Raw genomic sequence first — 11,999 nt, 5'->3', positions numbered from 1 at the left:
GGGCCTGGACTCCTGGGTCTGAGGGAGGAGGGGGCTGGCGGCAGGACTCCTGGGTCTGAGGGAGGAGGGGGCTGGCGGCAGGACTCCTGGGTCTGAGGCAGGAGAGGCTTCCAAGTCCCTACACAGAGTACAGTAGGACTGGGCAAGGAAGGCTCCTTCTCCCGGGAGAGGGTGGGAGTCAGGCTTGGGGCCCACAGGGCCCTCCTCACCGTTCTCAATGAGGATCAGCGTGTCTTGGCAACCCCAGCCATCCTCACATTCCTCCAGGCCAGTCGTCCACTCAAGGGGCAGTTCCGATACATTCCTCAGAGAGTTATCTGTCGCCCTTTGACAGATCAGGGCCTGCACTCCTGAGACGGGCAGAGAAATCCATCTGAGCCCATCCTCCAGGAAAATGCCCTCCCAGGTCAGGGTCCTCCCTCACTCACGGGGCAGCATGAGGGTGGCGCCCAGGAGAGCCAGCCGCAGGGCAGGGCTCATGGTCAGGGTGGTTGGAACTCTCGCTCCTGTTCTTTCTTCTGGGTACCCCACCCTTTTATATCTTGCCAGGAAACGGCAGGAGGGAGAGCCCTGACAGAGGAGGTCCGAGCACACCCTCTGAGTCTCACTGGATAAGAAATCCGGGTACCCCCTCCTTCCCCAGACCCAGGAGTCCAGGCTCCCCGACCCCCCAACACTTAGAAACATCCCGGCCCCCAGGCCCCCACTGGTCCAGCTCCCCAGCCCCCTTTCCTCCTGCGCCCCACCTGGCGGGTGCCCACCCCCACGCTGTTTGGGTAGTTTGGGAAGGAGGTTTCCTCAGGGCAGCCTGGCCACCTTCTGGCCCCAGGTGGGGATGTTGGGGATATGACCCAACCACCTGTGAGGACATTGTGCGGTGGGCACTGGTTACTCCCTGCTCTAACCTCTGCCCACCAGGGGTTCTTGCTTCTCCCTCCTTTCTCTTTCTTTCTTACGTTGCTTGCCTTTTTATTCCCATTTTCCCCGATGTTCCCTCCTGCTGTCTATTCCTCTGTTCTCCCCACTCCTAATGCAAGAGGAGCTGGGATTCCTTCGTGGGGAGGGGAGAGGGGAGGGGGGTGGTCGTGGAAAGTGAGTTGCTGTCAAAGACAGGATATCCCTTGACAAAGCAAAGTTTCTTCCCTGGGATGTGCCAACAACCAGCTCTGCAGAGAAACAGCATCAGCGCAACGTGCCTTGTAACAGGGGCCTATTTCTGTGTATAAAACTCGGACTTTGAGCTACCGATCATTTAACAATCAGCTCGCAACATTCTGAAATATTTAGCCATCGGCTTTTGCAAGCCTGTACAAACCAGCTCCAGCACGCTGGGGAGGAGAGGGCCAGGGAAGAATAGAAGCCTTGGCAGTGACTGCAGAGCCGACAAGTGGGTGTATGAGGAAGAGGAAGGTGGGGGCGGTGGTACCAGCAGCAGAGGGGGAGCAAGGCAAACATGTACCTTACAATTCAAGTCTCTTCTTGATGTCTTTATACATTCTGTTTTATGTTTGCAAGTGTCATATTGCCACACGGGCAGAGACGCGATTCCCACCGCATCTACGCCACTCATGGGGCACACAATGAGTCCTCAATATGTACTGATTGATTGAACAAACGAATGAAAGGTGGGGGAAGGTGGGAACAGAGTATTTGTGTAGGTCGTGCACCATGGAAACACCACTTCCTCCCCAAAAAGTCCCCTTGTCGCTGTGGCAACAGTGCCCTCTGGAGGTGTGTGTGGCCTGAAGCAGTGTTTTTGGAAGGAGAGAAGGACTGCTAGGCAAAGACACACAGAAGGTCATAGGTGGTCAGTGAAACATCTTGCTTTTAGTCCACAAATATTCACTGAGGCCGGGCTCTGTGCCAGGCACCATCCCCATCGCTAGGAGACTCGGGAAGACCAACAAGAATGAGGCCCAGCTTTTGTTGAGCTCACACCCGAGTGAGAGAGAGAGAGACACTGAGCAAACACGGGAACACACACACACACACACACACACACACACACACACAGGGTGCTGAGTGCTGGGCAGGGTGAAGACCAGGTCATGTGAAAGGAAGTGAGTGAACTGGATCAGGGCAGGCCTCCTGGAGGAGGTGAACTATGAGTTGAGAACAGAATGCAAAGAAAGAGTTTGTCATGGAGGGCATGTGGGAAAGGCATTCCAGCCAGAAGGAAGAGCAGGTACAAAGGCCCTGAGGTGGGGCCACTCTTGGCTTATGTGAGGATTAGAAAGAAAGCAGGTGGCTCGGCTGCAGAGAAGGAAGGAGGAAGCGATGGGTGCTGAGGGTAGAGAGGCTGGCAAGGGCTTGGCAATGCAGGCCTGAGTCAGGATATTAAGGCAATCTTCCTGGGAGTCCCACATATTTCAAGGGGCAAATGCAAGGCTGGGCGTGGAACTATTTAGCAAAAAGGCTTTACAGTTGTAGGTATGTGAAACTCTGCTACCAGGCCGGATCTTGTTGCTCCCTGATTGTGAGGCCTTGGGTCATTCATTTCCCCTCTCCCAACTGCCTCGTCCTCTTCTGTAAAGTAAGGGTGATGACTATTGGCACCTCATGGGTTGCTCATGGACCCAGAAGCTCAAGAATGAGCAGCGAGAGGGCGCCTGGGTGACTGAGTCATTAAGCGTCTGCCTTCGGCTCAGGTCATGATCCTAGGGTCCTGGGATCGAGCCCCACATCGGGCTCCCTGCTCAGCAGGGAGTCTGCTTCTCCCTCTCCCACCCCCCCTGCTTGTCTCTCGCTGTGTCTCTCTCTGTCAAATAAATAAAATCTTTAAAAAAAAAAAAAAGAATGAGCAGGGAGGCTGGGTCCATTTGAGAAAGACCCTGCAATGCAACCATGGGTGTAGACAGTGACTCTTCCCCTATGCCAGAAAAACTGGGGGCCATTGATCCGGGGGAGTTGGGCACTGGCCAAAGGCATAAATGCTCAGGCCTTGCAGGGATTCTTTGGATGATGGCTCTGGACAAACATGAATCACTGCCGTGAAGGAGGTCAGGGCTCCTGCGTGGTCCTGTGATATAGTTCAGAGGGACCTGGATCATTTGAGTTTCTACAGAGCATCACACTGCTCCACTTCATTGACAGATTTATGTTATTTACTCAGATACAGTGAAAAGAGGTAGCAAGCACCCTTGATGATTCAGGAGGAAGACGTGTGTGCCAGAGGGTGGGCAATAAGGCCCCCCCATCATGTTGGTGTAAATCCTAGGGGCCCAGAGGTCATGGGCATGTCCCCCAACAGTAACCCCCCTGTATCAGCAGAAGAGACTTTCCAAAGCCCTCAATGGACGTCTGAAACTGTGGGAGTACCAAGCTCCATATGTACTATGTGCCTTTCCTGTCCATACATACGTATGATAAAATTCAATTTATAAATTAGAGGCACTAAAAGATTAATCACAATGACTACTAATAAAATAAGATACTATAATACAAGTTGTGTGCATGTGGTCTCTCAAAGTACCTTATTGTGCTGGACTCACCCTTCTTTGTGTGATGACAGGAGATGATAAAATGTCCACCTGATGGGGTGAAGGGAGGGGAATGACGCAGACCTGGTGACCAGTGTTCAGCGAGTCCTGGTCTTCTGACCATATGTCTGAAGGGGGATCATCTGCTTCCAGACCACAGCTTACTGCAGGGGCGGGGGAGGGGGGACCACTGTACTCTTCTGAGACAATTTGCTACACCTTTAGGAAAAAGGTCCCTTAAGATTTGGGGCGGGGGGGGGCGGATGTAGCACATTTGACATACTACTCCTACTCATTTCCGAGCAAACCCACAAGACTGCCAATTTTTTTTAAGATTTTATTTATTTGACAGAGAGCACAAGCAGGAGGCATGGGAGAGGGAGAAGCAGGCTCCCAAGACTGCCAGGTTTGAGTAGATCCTAGAGTAGGAAGGGACTCGAATGAAAGGCATGTGACCCAACAGACCCAATGTCATCAAAATCTTCTGTGATATAGAGATAATAGGATAGTCACAGTGAGAAACTCAGGGTTTGGGAGCAAAGATGCGTCTCCTTCTGCAAATAACTGTCTTCCATTTAGAAAGCAGCTCCTGGGGCACCTGGGTGGCTCAGTCGTTTAAGCGTCTGCTATCAGCTCAGGTCATGATCTCAGGATCCTGGGATTGAGCCCTGCATTGGGCTTCTGCTCAGTGGAGAGCCTGCTTCTCCCTCTCCCTCTGCCCCTGCCCCTTGCTCATGCTCTCTCTCTCTCTCTCTCTCTCTCTCTCTCTGTCAAATAAGTAAATAAATAAAATCTTTAAAAGCAAGCAAGCAAGCAAGCTCCTGGCTCCTTACTATGTCCCAGGGGAGCCTGCATACTGGACTCTGGGCCACCAAGGGCATCCTGACCTGCACTGCACATCACATACGGGGCATGCACAGCAGCATCCATCATCCATGGGAACGGTGTATGCGGTGTGTATGGGATCAGGCTCTCGCAGGTCCAGAGGGCAGAGGCGAATGCCTCAGTAGGTGGCTCAGATGCCCACGGTGCCTCCTTCTACTGCCTCTTCCTCTGCTTGCACCTGTGGGTTCATGGGGATACCCTGTGATCTCTTTACAGCGAAGGGATGGAACAGACCAGGTTTATGCACAGATCTGTACGGCGGGCTGGTGCCAAGCAGTGGGTAGCTGCTGTTTAGCCCTGCACTCGTGTGGCCCTGAATGACGTAGGGAAATCCTTCAGGTGGCTAAACATAGTCACCTGAGGGCCTCACCGAGGGCCACACTGTGGCAGCGGATCAGCCGGAACCGTGAGGCACAGGTGGGAGTGAGCCTGCTGTTTCCAAGAAGGATCTGCCTGAGAAGGGCTCATCAAGAGGATGGGGTGCAGCCGGGACTGGGGGTGACTACAAGCCTTCCAGGTAGCCGGGGTGGGTGTGGGCAACCAAGGGAGAGCCATTCCAAGCAGAAGGAACAACGGGGCAAAGCCAAGGAGGCAGAAAACGCCTGGGCACGTCTTGGGAATGGCTGCGGGGTGGGGGGGAGCGGGGCCTGGGCTGATCAAGTAGCTGCGAAGCCAGACGGAGGGGTTGGCCTGCGTCCCGAGGGCAGGGAGCCACGGAGGGGGGAGCCACGGAGAGGTGCAAAGCCGGGAAGGACGCTCTGCCAGGGAAGCCTTCTGACTGCCCTTCCCTTTTCCATGTGGACGTTCTCATCTTTTGGTCGCTCCTTTCCCCCACGTTTGCTCTCTGGGATCATCTGAAGGAACCAACTGACCCCAGCATCAACATATTCACCTCTGCCACCTCAGTGGGGATACCACAACCACCTCGGCATCCAATATGGCGCTCTCCACCTGCACTTCTGTCTCTGCCACCACCAGTGATCCCTTGGGCAACTGTAAAATGATCACAGGACTTGCCTTACCTATACTCCTGCTCGCCCTCCACCCCCAGAGTTCTCTCTGTGCTGCTCCCATGTGGTGGAAACCAAATCCCCAAATGCAGTTTTGTTTCCTGATCCGAGTTATTGAATTGGTCATGGTCCCAGCAGGATAACGGATGGTACACCCAAACTGGGTAATTTGAGTAGAATTTATGAAAGGAACTGCTGTTCACAAACGTTAAGGTTGGATCCAGGGAAACACAAAGGGTGGTGCAGGAGTTGGGAGTCATCCTGTATTTTAAATATATTGTTTGTTGTGACAATATATAACAAAGAGTCAGGACTACTGTGAACGCAGGTCAGGTTGTGCACTGCACAAATGCTCTACACCTAGGGGGTGCCATGCACTTTGCAGACAACATAACTTGTAGGGAAAGGCTTAATACTGAAACAGGGAGAGAAAGCTCCCCTCTACAAAAACCCACACCTGAACACAAGGCCATGCACATTGATGATATGCTGCTAAATGTTTAACTGCTTCCCTGAGGGGAGAAATAAAAGCTCTGATTTGTAGTGTTTGCCAATTTCCATGGGGTAAATATTCCCACCATGGCTGATTTCAAGCGACCACGATGTCTCAGAACATGGAGTTGGCAAAAAACGCCCTGTGGCAACCCTTATATGATATTTTTACCACACAGATGCAATAGATGTATATAAATAATCTCAAGAGCATAGGTAATACTTGGGGCGCCTGGGTGGCTCAGTCGTTAAGTGTCTGCCTTCGGCTCAGATCATGATCCCAGGGTCCTGGGATCAAGCCCCGCATCGGGCTCCCTGCTCGGCAGGAAGCCTGCTTCTCCCTCTTCCACTCCCCCTGCTTGTGTTCCCTCTCTTGCTGTGTCTCTCTCTGTCAAATAAATGAATAAAAAAAAAAAAAAGAATTTCCACTGGGTTTTTTGATAGTTAAAAAAAAACAACAACTGAACCTGGGTGCCTGGGTGGCTCAGTTGATTAACCATCTGACTTCGGCTCAAGTCATGATCTCAGGGTCCTGGGATTGACCCCTACATCGGGCTCCGTGCTGAGCACAGAGTCTACTTGTCCCTCTCCTTCCCCCTCTGCTCCTCCCCCCACTGATGCTCGTTCTCTCTCTCTCTCTCTCTCAAACAAATAAATTAATAAAATCTTTAGGGAAAAAAGCAGATAATCTTTTGATCTAAGGAAGGCTAAGCCTAATGTTTTCATTAGTCTTAAATTTTCTGAACCATGCCAACTTGGCCCTCCTGGTTTAAAATCAGAGCAATGGGCATCCATTCGCTGTGTTTAATTTATCGACAGTGATCGACACCTCGTCATTGGTTTAAAAATAAAGAAGTGTTCTAATCCGGTATGGTGGCCTTTATAACTTTTAAGACTGAGCGGCCATCTGAGTGTCTCCATAGCCTGTCCCAGGGGCAGAATATCCAGCCCACCTCCACGGAGCTGCACAGCCTTGGGTGGGGTCTTTGAGCCTCTCAAATGACCATGATGGGGGCAGCACACTGAACCCCCAGAGACTGTCACTGTTTACGAGTCCTCGTGGGAAGGGAAAGGTCTGAGAGGTATGGACACAGGGCTGGAGGAGGTGAAGGTGTTGAAGGGGGACAGATCAAAGGATCCAAGGGAGCTGAAGGGAAAGTCGAAAGGCCAAACAAGAGGAAGGAGGATCGGGGAAGGATGAGCAGAGGAGGACGTTTCAGATGTGCCAGGTTGCTGAATTCCCAAGGTGCCCCAATTAGCCATTAATATTCCCAATGGTATCTCAGAAAACCTCGCCATTTCTGAAGCTTTGGACCGAAAGGAGGGCAGAATGGTGAAGACTGTGGTCAGCGGGACAGGGGACAGGAAGATGGCAGTGGCCCCTGGGATGAGCAGACTGTGAGGAAATCTTGAAAGGGGGGGTGGAATTTTCCCACAGCACTACTTCCTCTCATGCAGAATCCCTGGGGTCCTAGAGGAAACGGAGCCCCACTGGCGTGTGGGAGAACTGCAAAGTTCCTGTCAACACAAACAGAGCTACTGGTGTCCAGAAGATCTGGAGCACCAAGAGCCAAATGGTAAACCTGGGCCTCTCGGGGGCACCCAGGTGGCTTAGTTGATTAAGCCTCTGCCTCCGGCTCCGGTCGTGATCCCAGGGTGTTGGGATCAAGCCCCGCGTGGGGCTCCCTGCTCGGTGGGGAGTCTGCTTCTTCCCCTGCCTGCCCCTGCCTCCCGCTTGTGCTCTCTCTCTCTCAAATCAATAAATACAATCTTAAACCAAAAACCCAAAACGTGTCACCCAGCTGGTAAACAGACTGCAAGGTCACGAGACATGCCTTGTGTTGTGAGAAAAAAAAAAACGTGGTTCTTCTATAGAGCTTCCATATCAGTAGTCGCTGGGATTCGTGCAACAGCTAGGAGCCCTTCCTGCGTGTGAGAACGTGATGACGGAGAATGACTCATGCCAGTTTTTAACAGGCTGGCGGGAAGCCCACAAGCGCCCACTCGCTACGGCCGGTAACGAGTCAATTATGTTCCCTATCAAACTTTGGGTCGTGGAGCTCATGGTGGAAGCTGTAGCTACCTTTGTCCTGCATAAGATAAGAAGGTATATCCCAGGTTTGTTCATGACATTTCCAGAGAACCGATGGAAATTCATAGATTGGTTTAAAAAGATGAGCCAATTTCTATTGAAGAGAACTCTTACTTATATCATTGACAAACTTATTTCTGTTGTACATAATATGATTGACGGAAAATTCTTGATAAATATGCCATATTGTTTTGCGCACAAGATGTTTTCTAAACCGAACGATGTGATTGTGGTTTGACTACTCGTCTACCTGTGTAATCTGAACTTTCTGTGAGAATTCTTTTCATTGGAAAACTTATTTCTGTTGTTCACAATATGATTGACAGCATAAAAAATTTTTTTACAGAAAAGTCTTGATAAATATGCCATATAGTTTTGGAGACAAGATGTTTTCTTAACCGAATGATTTAACTACTCCTCTACCTGTGTAATCTGGACCTTCTGCAAGAATTCTTATCATTGGAAAACTTGTTTCTGCTGTACACAATACGATTGACGGAAAAAAAATTTTTACGGAAAATTCGTGATAAATATGCCATATTGTTTTGGACACAAGATGTTTTCTAAACGAATCATTGAAAATCATGAAAAACTAATGATGCACTATATGAAGAATTTATATAAACCTATGGGTTTTTACCTTCGTCAAATCTTTCTCCTCCCCTGCTCAGAGCACATTTCAGGTTCCTCCTGAATCTGTGCCTCCCAGATTTCAAAAAAAGTTTTCTTTCACTTTGCAGCCTCAGTTCTTTCTTTTTTGACACACAGGAGCAAATAAACTTCGTATCAACAAAGAGAGTGTCTGCAGCCTTATTGCCGCGTCCTAGGCTCACTTCTTTCTCCTGTGTGGCTCAGGCTCTGTGGCCTGGATCCGAGGGGGAGTAGGGCAAAACCACGGTGGATGAGAAAGAGAGCTCCAGGCCATGGCGGAGGGTGGGCTGGGGAGGGAGGGGTCCGCAGGCTGGCTGAGATTTGCTGCGTGGTGGATGGGGGTGGGGGTGGTTTCCGAGACATAATATTGGGGGCTCAGCATCCCAGGGGGCTTTGGAGATGACTCTTTTCTGAAGACTTGGAAAACTGGGGTCTGGGCTGCTCTGAAGCTTCAGCGGCCACATTGGAAACACAGCTTGGAAATGGCAACCTTGAACTCAGCCCCATAAGCCCCGGGCCCCTGCCAACAAAGAGACACGGGGGACTGGTCGGTCCTCATGAATCTATCTGTCTGCTCCCTTGGAGACCCCCCACCAGGGGTCTGTAAATATGTTTTGTAGCCTGGCAGGCAGCTCTGAGAGCTGGACGCCCCCCGCTCCTGGGGGCCAAAAGCCTTTCCCACCACCCCATCTGCGCAGGTGGCTTCACACAAAGTTTGGGGATCCTGTGGCTGGTGTCACATCCAAGGCACCCTTGGTGGCAAACGCAGGAACTCTGGGGGCTGTCTGCTTGACAGTTTCAAAAAGCACCTACTAGTAGAAAGGCCCTTTTATTTAGGAAGAAATAAAACTGGCTGCCAAGTGCCCTGAACCCCACAGAACTCCCCCCTCCCCTTTCAAGTTGACCCCCGTCATGCAAGGCTCGGCAGATTCTGCCCCCTTTTCTCATTGCATCCGGGCTCTGCCCACTCCGAGGTCACCAGCCTCAGTCCCCTTCCTGACAGACTCCTGTCCCCCCCCCATGCCTTCCAGTTACGCCAAAACCCCCTGGAGGATCTTGATAATGAATCCCACAGGAGGACTGGAGGATGTAGAGGTATCGATGGGGGACCATCAAAGGATTCAAGAGAGCCGAAGAAAACATCCAAGCTATAAAGCTTGTAGAGAGGGGCGCCTGGGGGGCTCATTCGGTTGAGCTCCCAGCTCTTGATTTTGGCTCGGGTCCTGGGATGCAGCCCCACATCAGCCTCCCTGCTCAGTGGGGACTCTGCTTGTCTCTCCCTCTGCCTTTCACCCTGCTTGTGCTCTCTCTCAAATAAAAGAAAAAAACAATCTTTAAAAGGAACAAAAAAACTTGAAAAGAGCAGGGAAAGAGTCCAGCTTTCTCAACCTCCTTCCTCCTGAAGGAGAGGGGACCACAGCAACTGCTTCTTTGAAAATCCATCCTCTTTAGGAACAAAACCATGTCTCGGAAGACTTCATATTGTTAATACGTCCAAACCCCCAAAGTGATACACAGATTCAATGAAATCCATGTTAAAATCCCAATGGCATTTTTGGCAGGAAGTAGGAAAAAAAATCATCCCTCAATTCATGACCCCAAGGAGCCAGAACAATCTAGAAAAAGAAGTGGGAGGCTTGTACATCCCAAAACATATTCCTGAGCTACAAGAAACCAAAGATTGAGGTCCTGGCTTAGACACAGAGACACATATATAGACCAAATGAAGAAAACAGAGAGCCCCCAAATAAAGCCTCCCACACGTGGCCAAATGATCTTCCCCAGGGTTCCAATCCCACTCGAATGAGAAAGGACACTCTCTTCAATGAAAAGCCTTGGGAAGACAGGATATCCACATACAAAGAAGGAAAACGGACCCTTCCTTTCTACCATACACAAAAAGTAACGGAAAAGAGATAACGCATCTCAACAGAGAACCTAAGACCGTGAAGCTGAGAGAGGAAAAGCGGAGAAAAGCTTCATGACGTTGGATTTGGCACTGATGTCTAGGACGTGACGCCAAAAGGACAGGCAACAAAAACCAACTAGAGGGCACCTGGGTGGCTCAGTTGGTTGAGCGACTGCCTTCGGCTCAGGTCATGATCCTGGAGTCCTGGGATCGAGTCCCGCATCGGGCTCCCTGTTCAGCGGGGAGTCTGCTTCTCCCTCTGACCCTCTTCCCTCTCGTGCTCTCTGTCTCTCATTCTCTCTCTCTCAAATAAATAAATAAAATCTTTAAAAAAAAAAAAAGCCAACTAGAAAACCGGGGCCATTTCAAGCTTACAGACTGTTGGCCCTCAGGAGAAACAATAAATTGAGTGAAGAAGAAACCTACATAATGGTAAAAGGATTTGCAATTCCTATGTCTATCAAGGGATTCAAATCGAAAAGATGTAAAGAAACTCTAAAATTCAAAACAACACGGAAAACAAACTACCCAACTAAACAATGGGCAAAAATCTTGAAAAGACATTTCTCCAAAGATATACAATGGCCACCAAGCTTCTGAGAACATGCTCAGCACCACTAATCATTACAGAAAGCAAAACAAAGAACAAAGATACATCATGTCACACCCATTAGGATGGCCACTATCAACAATAACCAAAAGAACCCAAAAACCGTAAAACAACTTGTGTTGGGGAGGATCTGGAGGCATTGGAACCCTGGCCCGATGTCGGTGAAAATGTAAAATGGCCCATCTGCCGTGGAACACGGCGCAGAGTTTCCTCCAAAGGAAGAAATAGACTTACCACGTGATGGAGCAATCTCACTCCTGATTTTACATCCATAAGAATTGGAAGCAATGTTACGAAGGATACTTGCACATCCCGGGCCATTGCAGTGTTGTTCTCCAGAGCCAAGTGCCCACATGTCCACACACAGAGAGGAATGGAGAAAGAACGTGTGGCATCTACATAACAGAATGTTATTCTATCTTAGAAAAGAAGGTAATTCTGGACCTTCTGCGAAGTGAAATGAACAAGTCGCAGAAAGACAAATACCCTATGATTCCTCTTATATATGTATCTAAAGTAGTAACATGTAAAAAACAGAAAGAACTGTGGGGGCAGTGGGGGCAGACAGGGAGGAACACAGAGCAGTGGGTACAGATCTTCAGTCACAAAATGAACAGGTGCTAGAGAGGTGTCATATGGCAGTGAGAATATGTACAGCCCTGCTGTAGGATACACTGGTGCATGGCTAATGGTAGTAAACATAATGTTATGTGTTTTTTACTTTAATTTTTAACAGATTTCTTTAAGGGAAAAACCGGGGTAAAGAACCCTGGGGCTTTTGAAACCTTCTTGCCTTCAACGAGGAAGTTCTGGGTGTGACAAATACAAAGAGTTGGTGGGTGAGGTTCATTTCCTGTTCCCAGTCAGGCCG

At 49.9% G+C, this 11,999-nt stretch overlaps 1 protein-coding gene and 1 long non-coding RNA gene across 2 annotated transcripts in view; one reads left to right on the top strand and one right to left on the bottom strand.

Annotated features, from left to right (window-relative positions):
• CD177 (CD177 molecule) overlaps positions 1-11,799 on the bottom strand; it is a 17,497-nt gene extending 5,698 nt beyond the window's left edge. Inside the window, 3 exon segments of the mRNA XM_025849547.2 lie at positions 210-350; positions 11,363-11,492; positions 11,494-11,799. Of these exon segments, the coding sequence (XP_025705332.2) occupies positions 210-350; positions 11,363-11,492; positions 11,494-11,523 (301 nt within the window). The 5' untranslated portion in view covers positions 11,524-11,799.
• Positions 7,768-8,752, top strand: LOC141371446 (uncharacterized). The gene is made up of 2 exons (XR_012376403.1): positions 7,768-7,973; positions 8,305-8,752. It is a non-coding gene; the product is annotated as an uncharacterized lncRNA (long non-coding RNA).
• Positions 11,800-11,999: the final 200 nt, after the last annotated feature.

Source organism: Callorhinus ursinus, unplaced genomic scaffold, assembly GCF_003265705.2.
Source record: "Callorhinus ursinus isolate GAN/ISIS: 27379988/994484 unplaced genomic scaffold, GSC_fseal_2.0 scaffold71, whole genome shotgun sequence".
NCBI classification, from domain to species: Eukaryota; Metazoa; Chordata; class Mammalia; order Carnivora; family Otariidae; genus Callorhinus; species Callorhinus ursinus.
Note: the sequence above shows the minus strand (reverse complement) of the source record. Positions and strands in the feature narration are given on the sequence as shown.